We start from the raw sequence: 21,541 nt of genomic DNA, 5'->3' as shown, positions 1-21,541 counted from the left end.
TTTTTTTTTTTATTGTACTTATTTTCCACTTTATCCAGTTTTTCGAATCTCATTTGCCACATTGTCAGATCGTTGATTATTTCCACGAATTATTGTGCTTAACACAGCACAATACAACAACAGCGCAAGTGCCGATGCTGGTAGCGGCAGGAAAGGAACAGCAGCAGCCAGTCGAGTCGTGTGGTGGAGTGTGGGTGGAAAAGATTGGCTGAATGGCTAAAGTTGGCCAGTAGCGCGAAGTATTTAGCCACACATCAGCTGCAGTGACAGCAAACTGCTCTGGTAAATACTCGGATATGTGTACGTAGTTTGCTATGAGTCATGTGGAGAGCAAAATATGACTTTTCGATATACATAAGTACATTTGTATGTAGTAAGTATGTATGCACCTATATATACACATATTTATGAAAAGTTTGCTTGCATTTAACCAGGTTTCTAGGTATATTTATCTGAATATTTTTCCATTAGAAGTTCTGCGGGCCAATTGGTGTCAGGGCAAGTGACATAATTTGTCGAAATAATACTCAATATTGATTGATGATACAAATTGCTAAAAAATAGTATTTCTAGGTTCACTACGAGAAAAGTTAAAAAAAAACGCAGTAGCAAATATCTAGTACTTAACAGTGGTGAAAAATAAATAGCGATACTACATTTTTTCAAATTTTGCCTATTTTTCTTTCGCTTGTTAAATATTTATTGGTTTTTTTTTCTATAACATTGTAGCTCATTATCTAGCAGAAACATCTTTAAAACATTGTGCAAAAATTATAAAAATTCAGCAAAATTGCATCTAAATTTTCAACTTTTTAATCAGATTTTCTAGAATTTTTTTGAGTATGTAGTCTTATAGCCCATTACAGTTTAGTAGAATGAAGTGTAAGTTATAACTTGCTAAAAAATTGCGTTGATTTTTGGCAATTTTTTTTTTAAGGAAAAAAGTGCGTAATTCATTCAGAATAAAAATTATCAAAAATCAACCCGCTTTTTTATTAACTTCAAACTAGCACTTTATTGTATTAAAATTTAATGGGCTATAAAACTGCATAAAAAAATCTAAAAAATCTGATTAAAAAGTTTAAAATTTAGTTGCACTTTCGCAGAATTTTTATAATTGTTGCACAAAGTTTAAAAAATGAATTTATATGGTTTTTGTTAGATGATGAGCTATACTTTTATAAAAAAATAATAAATATCAAAACAAAAGAAAAATAGGAAAACACTGTTAAAATGTCGTGTCCCTATTTATTTTTCCACCACTGTATATGTGTCGTATTCATTAACTTGCTGCTTTTTCAAAGTAGTTTTGGAAAAATATATTGAAATCACAACAACTTGTATCGAAAAATTGCGAAACACATTCAACAAAAAAAAGGCTCAAAAATCAACACGATTTTTAGCAACTTCACCCTTGCATTTGATTTACAAAAGTGCATACTCAGTAAAATTATATAAAAAAAAATTAATAAATAGTTGAAGAAGTTGAAGTTTAGAAGTGTTTTTTTGTTGTAATATCTGCCATATTTTTATAAAAAAAAAAAATTTTCGAAAAAATAAAATCAAAATTGTTTGCATATATTGCTAAAAAAATCTCTGTGCCAACACTTTTCGCCGTGAGTGTACTTGAGTAACACCAACAAAATTTATAATAAAAATTATTTAAATTATTACCTCGCGTCACTGATCAGAACTGCTAGAGTAAACCGTCGACACACAGTGGTCCAAAACTGAAATTTACTGTTCAAAATAATCCAGAGGCATAATTTTTCAACCGATTTGATATTTTTTTATAAGGAAAACTATATAATAAAGTTCAGAAGAAACCTAATGAGCCCAATTTTTTAAATTTAGATCTTTTTATATTCAATTTTTTAGTGCAAAGTGCAGAGAAAGTAACAATCTTTTGCATAATAAAATCTAGTTGAAACAAATTTCATGAAAATGGTAAAATTTTATGTTATAAAAAAAAAAAATTACTCAAAAATTAAAAAAAAAAAAATTAATTAAGAATTCCTGTTAATTTTTAATGTTTTCTGACGTTGCTAGGCATTTTCTTCCATAAGCGCAAGGTGTGCTAGAAACTTCAGCAAAACATATATACAATTGTTAAAAACCCACGCGAATTTTTAGCCGCTTGACACTTGTACTTTATTTACACCAAAACTTAATGGGCTCTAAAATTGCATAGATATCTACAATTAAAAAAAAAAAAATTTTTTTAATTTATTTTTTTTTAACAGGACAGGAGAAATGCTACATTCTTGGCATTTTGCACTAAAAAATTGTATATAAACAAAAACTCAAAAATCGGACTCAACAGGCCTTCTAAATTTTATTAGCTTTAATAAGAAAAATAATAATCAAAGAATATTCTCTAATATTTTTGCCATAAGCTCAGAAGACCCATAGCCATAACAAGAAGATATCTTTGATTGTAGTAGATACACTTGCCAACTTCATAACACTTCAAACTTTGATTTTTTCCTTTCTAAGTACTTCGTTTTTCTAGTTGCAAACATTGCAAATTGTTAATTTTTCTTATTTCTTCTTTTTATTTACTATCCTATTTTTGGTTTTTTTCACCATCATAACTGCCTGCAATCAAACCCTTAACTTTTTTCAATTACTTACAAAAAAAAATCTTTGCAAAAAAGGTCACATTGCACATTGATTGGGTGGGTGATCCCTTTGATGCACAGCATTTGAACCGGAAGTTGACATTTGTTGCTTCAATTGCTTCGTTTATTTAACCCCAGCTACACAACTCCTCTGACTATTTGCAATTTTTTTTTTAATTCTTTCTCAAATATTGTATTTTCATCATTGCATGACTCATTGTTGCATTTAATTAGCTTCGTAGATTAAAATTCATACCAAACCAGTTGTCCCTCTGTCCGTTTGACTATCTGTCTGTCTGCCTATCCATCTGATTCTGTAATTTTTACGACTAATCTATCCCTGTGCTAGTCCGTTGTCCATTTGCTGGCACTGCCACTGCCACTGCGTGCTCATTGCTCCGGATGTAATTTGTTCATTTTCAGGTTTTATTTTCAATTTTATCTTTGTTGCTGTTGGCACATGCTGCAAATCGAATGTTTACTCTGCTGTCGCTACTGCTGCTGCTCGTCTCCAGTGTAGCCACTATGTTTTTGTGTTTCCGGTCAAAATTCCCCAAAAAAGTTACCAAACTCATAAAAAGGTACAGAACTAACTTTTTTTTTACTTAAATGCATAAGTTAGTTAGGGCTTTTTGGCATTCCAGGTCCCGATATGTATATTTCAGGAGACATAATCACTAACAAATATCTTTCAAGTCAAACATCGTAAAATAGAACGCCACACCATGTTTTCGTGCGTGCAGAGCTTTTCAGGCTTTGAGCGCTCTATTCTGTATTATCACCAGAGGAAAGCTCGCGCGCACTCTCTCAAAGAGAACTTAACCTAGCAAAAAGGTGGTGTACGGATGTTCGTCTAAATATCATTCACCAAGAAGAGCATTCTCAAGGGGATGAGGAAGTTAAGTATTGGACTGAAAATATCTGTGGAGCACTTACTTTTTACGCATTAAACTTTTTCAATAAAATCGCAAATTAAAAAGTTACCTCTTTAGACCACTCGGTCATCAAGGGTTAATTTTTTTTTTTTCAAAATATGGAAAATCATATGCCAATAAAAAAAATGTGTTTTTTAAATAATATACTTGTTTGTTCATAATTACTTTTTGGCACAAAATTTATCAAATTAGCTGCAGTGCAGTGGCAGTGGCGTGGATAGCTCCGTGCTATGTAAGGGCGACAAGGAAATTGATTTTTCATTATCGCTTTTCATGCAAGCGATCGATTCCCTTAATCCAAAAAAGTTACCAAAATCGAAAAAGAAAAATTTATGGTTTCAACTTTTTTAAAAAATTACCAAAACGGCAACACCGCTCCTGCTGCTGGATGGAGATAAATGTGTTTGTGCATTCCAATTGGCAAATTTAGAATTTTACTACTTCGCTCTTCGTTCGGCAAACATTAGCTTATGTGTTGTATGTGCTTTGTGTGTGTGCCACATTTTATTTGCCTTTAAAATGCTTAGTCGGACACATTTTTCATTACACAATGCATTAGACATCAACTACACACCAACCCAAAAATATACCCAGTTTATTTCCACGGACATCGTAAAAGTATTTTGTTTGCACTTTACATTTCATTGCTTTATCTCCTACAGTTCTATATTCGTATGTATGTATGTATGTATGCCTCATACTCACTCCGTCCTTTCTACTTTTAGGTATTTTTTTTTTGTTTTTTTGCTGAAAGGCACATTGCAACACTTACATTTCATTTTCGAGCTTTTAAATATTTTAGGTGAATCGAATTTATACACTTTATTTATTTATGTCTAACTGCTTGCATACATACTTATATTTGTATGTGTGTGTGTGTGTATGCTGTGCTATTTTATTTTTATTGCCTATTTTCAGTCGTTTGTTTAAATCATTTAAATTTTTGTCATGTCCATTTGTGTATGAAAATGGCATCAAAATTTAGGTAAATACCAAAGAGATTTAGAAGAGTTTAAATACAGAATATTTATTTGGAAATTTCATTGCATACACTGAGGCGCATAAAACATTTGAACGAAAATAAATGAAAGGAAAACATTTCAAATGCATAATAAATGCATATTGCAGTTAAGGGATTTTTTCCACTTTAAATTTGCTTAAATTTTTTACATAATTTCAGGCGCACAGCCACGTGAGTTGACATTTGAGCTGGCATTGTTAGTTTTGCTTCTTTAACTGCCTTTGCGCCCACAGACTTTTCTTCGTTAAATACCGCCTCGTTTCATTCGTTTATTTATTTATGATTTTATTACAATTTTTTTTTTCACTCACGTGCGTCTGATTGCCGCTAGCCGCCGTCCCGCAGTGCATTGTGATGATTTCATATGAAACTCCTTTCACTTAAGGTTGGCAATTCTGTTGTGTGTGGGCATTTTAATAAAGTGTGTGTGTGTTTTTTTTTATTATTTGTTGTTTACTTTTTTCTTTTTTTTTTTTGGTGCATTTTGTAGCAGCTGAGAAGCACTCAGCCATTGTTTACTGGTTTACTGGCTTTGTGCGCCTGTCGGTATGCTGCACTCGTGTAAGAGAGATTTTGCGTTTTTTTGCCTTTTATCGTTTTTTGTTTTTTGTTGTTGTTTTGGTCTCTTTTCCTCTCTGATACGCATTACTTGCATCCTGTTGTGCAAATTGTCCTTTGGCAGTGGAAATATGCGCAAATGTGTGTGTGCATTGCCGTTGCATGTGTAGTTAGTTGTGCGCGTGTGGTGGTGGAAATGTCTGTGCGTGAAATTTCGTAGCTTACAAGGTATGCAGCTTTTGACCCAACAAACTCGTTGTTTTTATGTTTTTTTTTTTATCTTTGGTTTGGCTGCTTTATACTTTTTTTTCGTTATTTTGTTTTGGCTTCTGGCTTTTACTATCTTTATACTTCCGCATTCTTGCCCCGTTTAAGTTGGCTTAGTTGAAGTATTTTCACCATATTTCTGTACTTAAATCCGTGTGAAAAGTTTTTGATAAATAGCTTATTTAAAATGCTCAAAAAGCGCCTTAACTTAAACCAATAAAAAAGCAATTCTAGATTAAGGATTCGAATGAAAAATGATACCCAAGGTGGCACAATGCTCAAACTGGTTTGTCTTCAAACCCAATTTGACACTGAAGTTTTCCTTATATCTTATATGGGGAAAATAGTTTTTTTCGTAGGATTGCTATAAAATCGACTAAAATAAATATTTATTTTTGATCGAATAAAAATATGCGTTGCCCTTCCAAAAATCTGTTATCTCTTCTCGTACATACAAAAATCAGTATTTTTTGTGTTCGTAACCACATTACGCACGTTTTGGCAATATTATTAGTAAAATTTTGGAGTCAAAGTTTAGATGATATATCTTCGTTTTTTTTTTTGTTGGACGATTTCGGCGGGGAAATATTTTTATTCAATCAAACAACCCTTCCAAAAAGCAGAGTTTCCTGTTCGAATGTATTTGAAAATAGTTGAAATCATAATATTCTCCTTATTATGGAGTTATAAAAAGTAGTTGGCAAGTAGTTGGAAAACGATTCGAAGTCGAATATGTTTCCCTAAGGTAGAAGGTTAGAAGACGGATTAGAGAAACTCTCCAGGGTTATAGCATTTTCTACAAAACAGATAACTAGTGCTCGATATTAGAGAAAAGATTTTGATATCTAATCGTGCTCTTACGCTGAATTCTAATTGGTTTAAAATGTCTAGTGTTTTTCTAAATAATCCCTAATCGAATTCTAACATAGTTCTCTAACCTGATTTTCGATTTGAGAACAACATTATAATTCTAAGAAGTCTTCTCTGTCTAATATAACGATTTTTTTTTAAACCTATTTCGATGGTCGGATAAACCGCTTAGTATGCTTCTAGCTAAACCTTCATTCTTCAATCGAGTTCCGATTGAAATTCTCGCCTACCCAGTTGTTTATGACCTCTCCTATACATATGTGATTTGGTTAGCCCACATATGGGTTCCATCCCAAGGCATACCATGAATGCTCTATGTGGATGTATTCCGAAGATGTACCCCTTCTAAGACATATTCTGCTCATTAGTATCGATCCTTTTAAGTTCGTCTTAAATATAACAGACACATTTTTTTTCATTTTCGAGTTTTGGTCTATCTGTGAACTAAACCTTTTCATTAGATCTGTTATAGGGTTGCCAGATTTTTTATGCACGAAATCAGTACGTTAGTCTTTTTCATGCTAAAAAAATCAGTACTTTTCAGTGCACTTTTTTATAAAGCAAAATTGCTAGTACTATTTTTGAGTACAGTTATAGAAAAGTTTTTCCGCCGAGTAATCGCCCGCATGGCCTCGCGTTTCAAAGCCTTGGCTGTGCAGTATGAAAAGGAGTTCTTCCATAACCACTTTCAGACTCTGTTTGTTCTCTCAAAATGTGGCTGTATCGTATATAGCTAAAGTTTGATGAAAATATTTTATATAATTTTTGGATGTGGTGCCAAAAGATTTGGTCGTATCTACACATATATGAATGATATACTTATTCCAATTTTATTTTTCCTGCCGTATTTTTCTAACACTCTCCCACTTTATGTTCTACAAACCTCTGCATCACTGAGCTCATTGCTTCCCGTCTGTAATATCGTTCTCGCTTTGTCTCTTTCTCTCACATCTAATTTATTATTTATGCGCATACGTTTTGTCTCCACAATTCAATTGGCGCCACTTAGGCTTTACTTAGCGACGTCTGCTCCTGTTACATTCACATGCCCACCACCCAATCTAGCACAACAGAAGTAAAATTCTATAGCAGCAAACAACAAAACAAACTTCGTCGAAACACAAACAGTCGAAAGCAAAGTGTCAGTTTATGTTTGTTGTTGTTATCCGTGCCACCTTCGGTGTGTTGGCGAATGTCGCGTTGTCTCGCAATTTTATGATAGTTGCACGTAGACTTAGACAAAGCATGGTGTGGTCAGTACACGGTGGTCAAGAGTGAAATGGAGTATGGAGAAAAATTATACAGTAGCGGCCACAAAAAAAAAACGCACACTAGTTAATCTCTATAAAATACCGCCGCTTTAAAGTAAAAAAATTTTTGCTGATTTGTTATAAAAACAAACAAATCTCATCCTATAACAACACCCACAAAAACCAGAGTGGCAGACCTCTTGGAAAATTTAAAAAAATTTTTAAAAGTTTTATTGAAATCTCGACATATTCATTACATATTTTAGAAAAAATTTAGGTATAGAGTTTTGTGGTTTATTGAATTTTGGTACAATAGAGTACAAGGAGCTTAGCCGTTGCTCATTCTCTTCCAAATGAAAACAAACTGGAAGAAAAAGAGCAACGCCTTCAACGAAAAAAATGTTCAAATATCTACGATAAGTCTAAGCTACTTCAAACTTGCACTTTGGTACTAAAATTTTTCTAAAATATGTGATAAAAAACGTCAAAATTTTCATTAAAATTTTGAAGGTTTTCTTAAATGATCCACAAAACTTGGAACTTATTTTAATGGGTTAATTTTAGGGTCAACTATATTTTTTGTAAAAAAAAAGAAAAAATTATTTATGGCAATTTTTTATGGCCGCTACTGTATTTTATTAAACTTACAGGGCAATTCCGGCAAGTGTGTACTCACCACAGTCTTTCGAAAAACAATATTGTTTTTTAATTAAACTAAAAAATATATATTTTTATTTTTAAAACCATAAAACCAATAAATAAATAATAAATTAAACTAAATACAAAAAAAATAAAATTAAAAAACAAAAATTACTAAAATAAATATTTTAAAAATTAAATGAAATTAACAAAAAAATCTTCTCAAAACAAAAAAATTCAAAAATTAGAGTACAGAAATAAAAAAATTTAATTCAAAAGAGACGAAAATAGTAGATATTTAAAAATTAAATATAGTTAAAAAACAATGTTTTTCTTTTCAAAACAATAAAATCTAAAAATTAAAAGTAAATCAAATTATCAAACGAAGAACAAATTAAATTAAAAAAAAAAAGAAAAAATTAATAAAAAATGTTTCTTAAAAGTAAATGAAATTAAAATATCAGAAATTAAAATAAAAGTAGGCTAAAAAAACAAAATCAAATAAGAAAATATTCTTTTTAAAAGAGCAAAATCTAAAAATGAAAATGCAGTTAAATTAAAAAAGAAAAAAATATCAATAAAAAAAGGAGTGGTGAATGAGAGAGGTTTTTTTCTAAAACCACTGTGCTGTCTAAAGAAGGACTTTTTACTATCTTAGCTAGAATTGCCTAACTTACCCTAAAGATCACTAATTTTGTTTCGTTTCCTTGCATGAATTGCCCTTAATTCATTTCAACTTACTCAAGATTGTATTTTATTTGCTTTGTAGCAATATTCAATAAGGCCCACTGTACTGCGCTCTGATTTCCTTCCTTAAAAACATTTTCAATATTCTGTGACTGTTTTCTTCTTCTTCTTCTTCAGCACTCATTGCGTGTCCGAGTTCGTTGAACTAAACGTTCGGCGTCGTCTTCCTTTTCCACCCGCTTTGCAAATGCACCGCGCCAGAGCTCACCCTATTGGCGCTTTTGTTTTGACGACAATACTTGCGCCACTTCACACCACTGCTCTCCGCTGCACTCCACTCCATTCCACTCCACCGAGCTCCATGCCACTCATCCTAACAATATTCATTTAGTTGTTTCCCATTTGTACTCCACTTCTTACTTATTTCAAGTCCTTTGTGCTTCAGCGCGCGCGCTTTTATGTATGTATCTACTTATGTGCTTATACTAATACTTCCTCCTCCAGCCTATGTGTGTTTAAGTGTGTATGCAGAGTACCCTTTAGGAAATGCGAGCATTCCGCCAAGCAGGAGGGAAGCATGTTCCCCTTTGTTGTGGGAGAAAGTACTATTTCCTATCGCTGATCGCAGAAAGCATAGAGAACATTCCACAAAGCTCTTCACAAAATTAATACTACCTCAAAGCTTATTTTGGAATGCATATGGAAACATTTAAGACATCTTTTTTTTCATTTAAAATTTGTTCTATGGAACAGCAAATTCCAATTGCTTCTTTTTCAGTTTCTGCGAGCGGCGACAAGGAATGTTTCCATTTTACTTGCAAGTGGAAGCATTCCTCACTTTCCTATAGGGTGTGTAATGTTTGTGTATTTTTTAAGGCTATATGCGTCACATAGTTCGTATACATGTATGTATATGTGATTACCTCCTTTATGCGAAGTAAGCAAGCGGGCCATTGCTTTGTATTTCGTCGTCGAGTCGACTTGACTCTGCGTCGAATTTCGATTTAAGCTCCATTTTCTAATATTTTTTTTTTCTTCCTTTTGCCTTTGTGGCGCCATGTAAACAACTAACTCTTTAGTATTTTGTTTACAGCCTTTAAGTTCAAAAAGAAAAAAATTTTAATAAAAGAAAATAAACGCAAAAAAAATGTGCAAAACTCTGCCACAACCTGTGTTGTAGTAAATCTCAAAATATGGCCGACAACAAAGCGCCGCACCGCACCGCGCCGCGTACTTCAGGATATTTACAGGCTGTGCAAATGTTTTGCCTTCAGTCAACTTTGTTGACTTGTCTTATTGTTTTTGCTTACATACATACATACGTACATAGGTATGTTTAAGTTCTTGCTAACTTTTTAACTCCGATAATTTGATTTAAAAATGCTTTGCGTTGTGGATCTTGTTTGTTGTGGAAAAGTAACATTTTTGCCTGCCAGGAAATGTAAATGTAAATATGTAGTTATGTAAGTAAGTCTATGCTATTTTATAATTTTCATTAAAAAATCTTAAACCTATTTTTTTTTAAATCCATTAAAAGTTATTGATAATGCCTATCTGGTTTTACTGCGAATTATTACGTCGATGCCTTTGCTTTGCTTATCTTACGGTACTCAAATTTAACAGGAGCGCAAAAAAATTGGCTTTTTTTGAAGGCATTGACTTGATAGGCGTTATTTTCTCTAGCTAAATATTATTCTACAAAATATTTTATTATTTTTATTAAAGATTTTCCGACTTTTACCAGGGTTACCAAATCTCATGTTTGCCACAACAGCGATGGAAGGTCGATGGACGGTTTTGCAAAGGCATCGATGATATACAAACATACATTATCTATGAGTTTTCAATAACAATCGTGGTCTCGATAAACACAAGCTTCCCTCATCTGCTGGCCACTTTCCAGCAAAATCTTTACAAATTTACAAGTTTGCGAATTTATAACAATTTTTAATATTCCTCCTCGCAATGCTCTTTGAGTTCTTGGTTCAACAGATCAGAACCTGTGATTGATGAAATAGAAGTCCAACCACACCTTTAGTGCACTGGGTCGATTGTAGCGAAATCATCTAAGATCCAAACGTAGCTAGAAGTTAGAAAGGATAATATTTTACACCACGTAAAATAACTTTTTCATCCAAATTGTTACAATTTATTATCCTAGCATCTTCTTTTTTTTTATTTGGCTCTGAGGAGATCTTCACTTACATTATGCATAGTTGAGTCAACAGATATCTAGAGAGTTTTTTGCAATATGACCAACTGTTTCGAGTTCTAAACCTAGTGAAAAATTAAAGGAAATTCTGAAAATATTCATTAAAATATTACACTTTTTAATTACACCTTTAAGTGCAAACACCTATCAGTACCTGAATTTTATTAATTGACTGTGTATTAGAATGATCGACTCGGTTTTCCCAACCGGTTTTTTGGGTATCTATAGGCGGTTTTCAAAATCTTGATTTTTCGAATATCCAATAAACCGAATTATTTTACCGAACGAACCGGCTTTTTTCGTTTCATGTAAATCTTGCCCTCTCAATAAAAGTTTTGAGTTTTTCGAAGTTTTCAAGGCTTTTTGCCTCTTTAAGGGAACCCCCTAAATGGTGAGATCTACACTTTTACTCCAGCTCCGAATAAGTACACTCCTAGGTTTGCCATTTTTTTTAGTAGCAGTAGGCACATCTAAGCGCGCAGCTACGGCGACGAGAGCACTACTCAAATCCTAAAAAAGGCAGAAAGTTGCAATAAAGTATTAAAAATAAAATTAGATAAGGCCAAATGTAAATTTTTCACTGATTTTTATTTGTTTTACTTTTGTTCTAAAAAAATTGTAAAGCTATTTTACTTTTCTTTTTTTTAAATAGAAGCTACCTTTAAGGTTTAACCGGTTTCTTCTTAATTTCAAAATAGGGAACCGGTTTTTTTTTTAATTGCTAATTTCCGAAAGACTCGCCAACCGGTCTTGGAAAAAGGGCGAATAATCGAACACCTTACTGTGTATTGAATATCTTGAAGTTGAAGACTTAACCTGAAAATAGTATGCAATATTAGGGATACCAACAACACTAATAGTACTAAGTTCAAAACTCGAAGGAAATAAAGTACATTAAAAAAAAACTACATATTTCGTTAATTACTGCATCTGATTTACACTAAGCAACTCAAAAAGTTCGTAGAATCGGAAACTACATTCGATTTAGATTTTTTTAATTTTGGGTTTTTTAATGAAGATGCAGAGGGTAAAAAATTATGCTGTTTTGTATTTACTTTGCAAATTTTCTATTAATTTTTATTTCACATTTTTCTTTACTAATCATTTCCCTTTTTCTTCCATTTACAGGGCAGTCACAGATCCACGCGATGGACGACGCGTTGCGCTTAAAAAACTTCCAAATGTCTTTCAGTCGCTGGTCTCATCGAAAAGAGTTTTTCGTGAATTGAAAATGCTTTGCTTTTTCAAGCATGAAAATGTGAGTAGAAAAATTTTTTTTTGTGTTTACTTAAAATTTTCCATTTCTTTTGATATCACCCCAAAAGTATGCAATCGTATTTGAAATTGAAATGTGTGCGCTGTATATTTTTCTATACAGCGCTGCATTTATGCTGGCTGTCAACAAAAGAAGAGACAAAAAAAGGTGAAATAATTAAACCAGAGGCGTTAAGCATGAAAATCATGAATTTCTTGGCGTTATTTACCTGGCTTTAGGAAAAATGTTCCATGACGCCAGTTTTATTAAAAAGTCTTGCGATTTTCAATAGAAATGCCGTTCGAGTGAGTTACAGCCGCTTTGCAGTTTATCTCATTTCACTTTGATTTTATGAATTTTTAATACATTCGCGATAACATTATCTTCCCTTCGTTGACTTTTATTTTTTTTTTTTGTTATTTGATACATATCATTTCTTTATACGTTCGCTTACGCTTGCCTCGTGCAATTTCGAAATGATTGAATTGATGCATTGAATTTTACATTTGCGAAAAATGCCAAATGAATTTCGTTTTCATGGCACGCAGCGCGTTCTTTTATATGAAAAATGCATTCGTTGTCGGCTATTTGCGCACAACTCCCTACCTCTTCATCTCTCACTCTCTCGCGCTCTCTTTCCCTCTTTCGTGTGCATTTATTGATGTACTGCTTTGTTTGTTGCAAGAGTTTGCAATTTAATGCGCACTTACTGGCGCACAATTCGAAAAGCAGCAGCAGCGCAGCGCCCTTTCTTTCATGCTTCCTGAATTGAATTGCAAAATTACATAGATATGTATGTATATAGAATTGCGTTGCATATCAATAGGCGCAATAGCGTTTTCTATTCACTTCGTTATAGCTTTAGCTGAAGCTCTTCCCGCTTGAAATGCGCCATTTTGACTTATTCGACTTAAATAGTATTGAATGCGCTTTTGTGTCTCGCTTGCATGTAAGCACACATTCAGACATACATACATATGTATGTTGATGCGACGTAAAAGTAGCACAAAAGAAGAAATACTAGAGAACTTAAACAAAGAAATGAAAATCTAAGAATAAAATTGAAAATGTGGCGCGTTAAATGCTTGCTTACTTTCTGTCGCAAGAAAATACTTTTTTTTAATCCTGGGTACTAAGCCTAGAGTAAATGCTTCGAAATTTCTGAAAAAGAGACTTCAATCGAAACCATAATATCTAGGAAGGGTCACTCACACTCCGGAGGATGCAATTTTCAGAAAAAAAAATTCTCATTTTTAATATCTTTTTTTTTTTAATTTTAAGAACGCATTTTCAATATTTTTTCACTATCCTACTAATTTTAATAATAAAATTTTACACACGGATAGCTATCCGGGTCATAGGATTAATATATAGGATTTTTTTTTTAAACCAAGCTTTGATAACCTTCCTAAAAGTTTCTGTGAGACGTGTCATGGTTCGCTGGCCTTAATTTCGTGGTAACATCAATTTGGCTAGGATTTTTTTTCCAAATATAGATTTCCTGATGTGTATTTATCATTTAAATGTATCTTACTTACAGCCGGTTTCACCAGCAATTTAAATGGAAAATTCCATTTAATTTCTGTCAATTTTCATATAAAATCAAAAAATTTAAATTATTTTTCACTTAAACTGCTTTCGCGAAATTGGCTGTAGAAATATTCTTTATCTAAAAAAAAAAGCCACCGATTTCATTCTCGATTTTGCGAAAGAGATAGCTGGAAATTTAGAAAGCATGCGTCGCGCATACGTATGTTAGGGTTAGGAGGGCTGCCACCTGCTTAAAATATTAAATTCAATTTATATCCTAAGTTCAATGATATTTTACAATATGGATGCTAAGCGAACTGAATTAAAAAAAAAAACTTTTTCGCAAACATTTTCTAAGAGACTTACCACCTTTTTTTAAATAAATTAAATTTTTCAAAAATTTCAATTGAGGTATTACTATATGGGTAGCAAACGAAAGTGTTTAAAAATGCTTTATTTTGAAAACTGAAGCGGGTTGCCACATGTTTAAAAGTCAAATTAAACTTTTTAGTGTGCTTTTAAATATGCCAATGTGGTTGTCAAACGAAATACTTGTATAGGTATAAGAAAAATTTATTTCACAAATAGTTCTGAAGAGTACTGCCACCTTTTGAAAAGCCAAATGCAACTAAATTAATATGTTGAATAAAATTTTACAATATGGATGTCAACCGCAAGAGGTATAAAAAACCTTTTTTTTTCGAAAATATTTTTGAGAAGGTTTGCCACCTGTTTCAAAGTTAAATTAAACTGAATTAACAAGTTGAATGAAATAAATATGTACTTTATTCCTTTCAAACGAAAAATGTTTAAAAAAGCTTTATTTTGAAAATATCCTAAACTGTTTTAAGAAAGCTCTGTTTTGGAGAGGGTTGCCACCTTATTAAAAGTCAAATTCTATTTAATGAAGTATTGCAACATGGATGTCAAACAAAAGAAGAAAGTGTTACGTTTTTTAAAATATCAAAAAAAAATTTAAGTGAAATTTCAATCAATTTCAATCAATTGAATAACGGTAAAATGCCAATATCTCGAAAAGTTACCCATAGAAAATAAAATAGGAATTGGATAGTGGCATCTAAGGAACATTTTTGCTGTAAATCAGTGATATCAGACACATTTTTGAAAAAAATTGCCGCCTATAAACATAATTAAAAAATTTATTTATAGTATAAAGATTAGCTTCACAATGTAAGTGTTTCTTTTTTTTTGTATTGAAATGGTCCACTTAGTTGAAATTTAACCCACATATGTTTTGATACATCATAAATCATTATATCAAGGCAAACATCACGCGGGTGGAGATGTGGGCAAAAGCTAGTTAACCATATTTTAATAAATTAAAAATCTCTTAAAAAAAAAATCACTCAAAAAAATTGCTCGCATATGGCGCTGACTATGAATTATCAAACTAATGATTTCAATAAACTTAGTGTAAAAATAGTTATTTTTTATGAAATAAAACAAAGGAAATGATTCAAAGGATTAAATACACAAAAATTTTAAACCAACTATTTGATGGCATTCATTTATCTGCTGATTAGCACATTCACCTCAATGACGCAACTATTTTCGTGTAAAATTTCCTAAAATTTATCATTGTTTTTTTTTCATTTGTGTAATGAAATTCCATTGAACTGCAAGTAAATAAATAAATGCATATTTATCCATTTCCAGCTTACTGTCAAATCCACTGGTTTTTTTTGTGAACATCAATTTCGAAATTCGCTTTTCCGTTTCAAATAGATTTATTTATCTATTGCATAAGTGTGGATTGTTGTTGTAGGTGCATGAGGCTTACTACATAGCAAAGCATAGATTTATGTTCATATAAACGTACTTATGTATGTATATATTGTATGTGGTTATTTACAAAATTTTTGCATTCAAATAGTGGTCTCCAAAAGACATTTTTATTCTTTTTGAGCTCTTATTTAAATTTTATATTTCACATTTGCAGCCACTGCAAATATAGTATCTAATTCGATTATTTAACATTTTAAATGCTACTACATCTTAAGCTCATTTTAATGATCAAGGATTTTTTTTTTTGTCCAACGAGATTATTTTTCCTGAATTCTGCGCCTAAAAAGCTTTAAAATACATTTGCATTTGTTTTGCTATCTCTTCTCGTTTAGGAGATTTTGATTTTGCCCCTTTGGCTGATTGCCAAAACCTTCTTCGAAAGCGATAGCTTCTTTTATGGAGAACTAGCGCAGCACAGGATCAACCCTGCGAAGTATTGAGAGAATTAAAAAATTATAGTCCGAACAATAATTATTATTTTTAAGCGAAAAAAATAAAATAGTTATCGAAAATAGGATTCGTCTGTGAAAACCGCTTGGATGTAATTATCATCTACATAAATCGAACCAATTTTTGTTAGACTTCTTTCAAAACTGGATTGTCATCGAAGCTAGCTTTGGGGTGGCTCTGCAAATAAAACTCGGAAATCAATGATTGAATTTTATGACGCATATTTCCTCTCCAACCAATAACCACCAAAGCTCCACTGCAAAAAAATTGGTTTGGGAGTTTCTTTTTCTGCGACCTCTTTGTAGTTGCCCCAACTGCTTAACTGAGTTCTGAGCGCATTTAAGTGCAATCAACCTTGTCCGTCACAGCAACCGCATACATAATCACAGACAGGCGCAAATATAAAATGCACAACCACAAACTTTTTTTTTTTTTTACAAATCAATCAAAATACAGGGAATTACAAAAACAAAAAAACCTATGCATGGGAATGAGAACATACAGGAAAACAATCAATTTTTTTTTTTTAACAACAAAACCACATTAAATAAAAATTAAAAATGTGGCTGCTTTGTAGCAACAATTGTTTGTTTGTTTGGTTGCCAGCAACCGCAACAGCAAGCCCTTCCGTCCTACGCATTTCAATGGCGTTATGCAATCGAAGCGTACACGTAGATACATACGTATGTATGTATGTATACCTATGAATTTCGAAACTTGCATGCATACAAATTTATGTGTCTACAAAAGTTCTAATGTAATTATTATTCGTTTTGTGTGTGTGTGTGTGTGTGTGTGCGCAACCGAGCAACCCTTCAAAAATGTGATTAAATTTTATAATTCATTCTCATATTGTTGTCTGTGTGTGTATGTGCTGTGCCGTCGTCAAAATCAAACTCAGTTGAATTGTTGGGGAGCTGAGTTGAGCCCAGTCAACCAAGCGCAGCCAGTTTGTGCGCCTTTATGTCAGTTGCCCTACCTGGCTGTCTCCGTTGCACGTTTCGCCCAGCCCATCCGCTGCGATACATACTACTGCCGCTGTTGTTGCTGCTATTTCCCTTTGCACACTGCACTGCGAGTTTATATATGTATTGTTGCATCGCATGTCCGTACACACCCAATTTTACTTGGCTAAGTGCGCTAACAGTCAGCAGAGCCATTCAAATCAGTCAATCATTCATGCAGCAATATGAACTGATCGTCCACACCCACTGTCACTACCGCTGCCACTATTACCACCCTAACAATTGTCAATGGCAGCTAAAGAACTATTCATAAACCAGTAGTTATTCAGCTTCTTAAGTACATACATATGTATGTATGTAAATATGTACTCTGTATAAAATGCCTAACTATGTTGTAAGCGAAAATGAATATTGGCGTTTAGTATAAGTAAGTATGTAGTTCGGAAAACGAAATAAAGTGAGTAGTCCACTTTTCAGGATCATAATCGGATTCTCCTCAATGAAATCGAGGACCAAGGGTAGTATTATATAGAAACAGTTAAAAATTAACGGATCAATTTGCTCAGCAATTAGCTCAATCTTAAGAAAAAAAAGATGCCGCCATTAAGGATTCCTTTTTGCCATAATTTGCTAAAGAAAACTGTGTTGAGAGGGCGAATCCAGTATTTGAAGTCATGGAAATATCCCTGAGACTGAGTATAGGTTCAGTAAATATTCTACTCTGAGTCGAAAAAGCGGCCGAAATCAGGAAAATGAATAATTGAATAAAAAAAGAACACATTTTCTCATCTGAAATTACTTGAATGATGAGTAAACATTTAATCGTTATTTAAAGTTTCTCGATGATGAATGAAAATTTATTCGTCATTCAAATATAGAATATAGAAAAATTATGAATACATTTTTATTTTTATTTTAATAATAAATCATTCGTGGCTTGTAGTTAGTACCCACTATCAGTTTCGATTGAAATGTAAAGTATCCCGCTGCAAATGCTTTTAACGGGTTTTATATGGAACCAAATGTCGCCTAAAAATATGCGACAATACAATACAATTCTGAAATAGTAAATAAAAATATTAATTGAAAGTGACAAGTTCGTCATATTTCCAACTAGGCTCATTTGCTCGTGAAATACTGCGATGTACGCATAGAAATGCACCCCTACTGGCGCTTCCGAGCCAAAAAAAAAAATAAAGAAAAATAGCACATGATAAGAAACTCTATGCCAAAAAGGCATATTTGCAGCGAGGGATGACCAGCGGTTTTAACTAGAAAGAAAAACGGCCTGCTTACAATTCGCTTTTTATAACTTAATCACAGATTCTCCGCCAATCCTCTCTCCAGTCTAATCAGTTAACATTAAGTGATCCTCTAATTATCTGCACTGCGCCTAAAACTATGCCGTAAATAATTTATTTTTTATAATGCACAAAAAATTTAAAATATGGTGAAATTTTCGTAACATACTAGTTTTAGGATGCCACACAGCAGCAGTGAAATTCTGACTATAACTATGCTCAATTTTCGACGCTAAAATTCTCTAAATAAAAAGCAGTGGGTCCTAAACGTATACAACATGAAAAAGTACCAGATGCAATGTGTAATCAGTCAAATCTGGCAGCATGAAGGGCATATAATTAGATGTTGCATGTTGTTAGGCGCGCCTGCTATTTTATTTTGGAAGTTTTTGGCGATCAAAATTAGAATAGTGATTTTCAGCATTTCACTGGTCTCAGTAATAAAAAAGGACTATTCAGACAACGTCATTCCTAAAACAATTTTAAAAGGACCCTGTGTAAGATTTAATAGAAAAATATGGGTTAAAGAAGGGGCTTTGATTCAATCGAGTCACATAGTATATTTGCTCACACATATGGTTCTAAAGTAGCTAAGGGAGTGCGGTATCTATGTTAGAGTCAGTAAATGAACTCATCCAGCCTAATTTTCGTGTGAACATATTCCTTCCCAGTGGCTGTCATTAAAGCAGTGGCACGCCCCGTATACGGCAAAGAAGAATAAAAAGTAATGAACTCTGTACAGGCTGATTAATCCTAAAGTAGGACCGCAAAAATCGAGCTTCAGTCTTACATTGCAAAAACCATCAACTCTATGCTTGCAGATACTTAGGGAACACTTTCTCACGCCATCTCAAAGTAGCAAGATTAGAGCTGGTGCAGATATGCAACGCAGGCCATGCCAAGGGTGTGCTTCAGCACTTTCTGCGGTAATACTAATAGTTCTGGTGGTTGCGACTGGCTTTTCTTAGTTCTACGATTTTACTCGCATTGGGATTTCAAAATAATACTTACTAAGTTTTGGTGGAGCAAATCATCAGTTGTGGCCTATGTGAGGGATCTCCTGGGGTCTCAGTCAAGCTAATTTAACCTAGTGAGTTCAAAGAGACTGTGAGTTGGCCACCCCCGGCATAATCTATGCTGTTATGATACTAAACTCTTTTAAGCTATGTCTGAGCAGCCTCAGTTGGAGAACCTTTGTAGAATTACGTAGTTTTACGAACAAAAGACGTGTCTGCTTTACCGATTCCTCGATCTCGACTGTGCCTAATTTCGACTTTTTCGAACCCGAATTGCAAGTCATTGTCCATGGAAGGAATGAGTGCGTGCACCTCAGAAAACAATATCCAGGTACATAAGGCCTTACCACCCGCGATTCTTAAGTATCTTTGCAAGGCAATTCCAAAAAAAAAAATATTTTTGCTGAACGTAGGGGTCGCCTTTTAAATTGTTCGTCATATCTTCAGCATGATATACACTGGCGGAAGAAATAATAGACTCGCCTTACTTTGAAGAGTTTTTGCTATATTTCTTTAGTTTATTTTACGTTTAATATTTTTTTTATAAAAGCTTAGGCAGTTATGCGACAAATACCGTATAAGACAGCATTTCAAATTTTGTACAAAACTTATAAAAATTCGATAAAACTTCACCAAATTTTCAAACTTTTTATTCAAATTTTTGGAAAAATTTTTGGTATGCAATTTTGTAGCCCATTCAATTTTTGTATAATAAAGTGCAAGTTTCAATTGGCTACAAAATACCGTTGATTTAAAAAAAAAGTGTGCTCGAAAATTTGTGTTTGGTAAAAATTTTTCGAATTTTTATAAATTTTGTACAAAGTTTGAAAAGGGGATTTATAATGTGTTTGTTGTATAACTAGCGAGGCTTTTCTAAAAAATATTAAAAATAAAATAAACCAAAGAAATATAGCAAAACTCTCTAAAGTAAGGCGAGTCTATTATGTCTGCCGCCAGTGTACACATAGAATCAGGGGTAAGTATATGGCGAACTTTTTTTCTAAGTCCAGGTACAGTCTAACGGATCTGCATATGTATCTATTAGGGGTAAAACTCCAAACAAACATCTTAATATTAAAAAATATACTCTCCATAATATAAGCTATTTTTCACAAACGATATTATCTGATGTTAAGTAAAGAGAATGCAAAGTAAATATCAATGCCCAGCAGGCCTAATTCTCATTGACCCCAATCAAGTGAGCATCTTTTAATAACCTGCATAAGTATGTAAACAACAAAACAACTACATACACCCTTTTTTCAGTTGTTACACACAATTCTGTAAAGCCATATATGCAGCTATTCACATTTCTCCATAGCAGTGCATAAATAAAAATACGCGAGTAATAAAAAAACAGAACAAAAATAATCAACAGTGAATATGTAGTAAATAAAAATAGTTCATTACGTTGCGGCGGCCATAAAAGTAATCAACATCCGTTAGACCTACAGGTATGTAAACAGGTCAGTTCTTAATCGATCAGCGCTTAAAAATAATACAAACGGCACAAGCGGCTCGCATAGAGCCAACATAAACATACATATATGTATGTATGTAACACAAATTGTATAAACGCTAAAACAGAAACAAATGCAATAACAAAAACAATGGAAAATAGTAAAGGCTTAACTGCATGTTGCAGCAGCAGCAACCTGTACGATTCCATACATGGCTTTTTGTACAACAACTCGTACACAAGAGTACATTTCGTATGTGTACATACGTACACATTAATGTTTAAATTTATATTCGTGCCTTCATCAGCCCACTTGCCACACTTCTGTTGCCGCTGCCGCTGCCGTTGCAGTTGCCACCACTGGCTGTGCTTTGGTTTGATATGCTGCTGCTAAAGCGCCAGTTGTTTTTGTTGTTTGTTGTTGCTTGTTGTTCACTCATCTTTATGCAGCACAGCAAATCCAATGGGAAGCGCCATTCTGCATGCAAATTGTTTTGACTTTTCATTCTGTGTTCGCTATACTCTTCAGTTTTCAGTTCAGTTCAGTTAGTTATTTTATTTTTTTATTTGGTTTATTTTTTATTTTTCCCGTCTCACGTATTTGGTATTTGCTAGTACATATTTGTAGTTGTATTAATGTTGTTTTACTTGATTACGACAAGTTGAGGTGAGAGCGTGTGATTTATGTGGAATTGTGTT

The 21,541-nt window shown here is 33.1% G+C and overlaps 1 protein-coding gene across 2 annotated transcripts in view; it reads left to right on the top strand.

Annotated features, from left to right (window-relative positions):
• The window catches only part of nmo (serine/threonine-protein kinase nemo), a 122,717-nt gene that overhangs the window by 65,719 nt on the left and 35,457 nt on the right, over positions 1–21,541 (top strand). For both annotated transcript variants that reach the window (XR_001847303.1, XM_017614047.1), the window contains exon 3: positions 12,189–12,318. Coding sequence is in view for 1 of the 2 variants with exons in the window: in XM_017614047.1 (XP_017469536.1) it covers positions 12,189–12,318 (130 nt within the window). In the remaining variant the exon portion in view is untranslated. The remainder of the gene's footprint in view (positions 1–12,188; positions 12,319–21,541) is intronic.

This window comes from Rhagoletis zephyria, unplaced genomic scaffold, assembly GCF_001687245.7.
Source record: "Rhagoletis zephyria isolate East Lansing unplaced genomic scaffold, Rhagoletis_zephyria_1.1 Rzeph_scaffold_00763, whole genome shotgun sequence".
In the NCBI taxonomy this organism is placed as follows: Eukaryota; Metazoa; Arthropoda; class Insecta; order Diptera; family Tephritidae; genus Rhagoletis; species Rhagoletis zephyria.
Note: the sequence above shows the minus strand (reverse complement) of the source record. Positions and strands in the feature narration are given on the sequence as shown.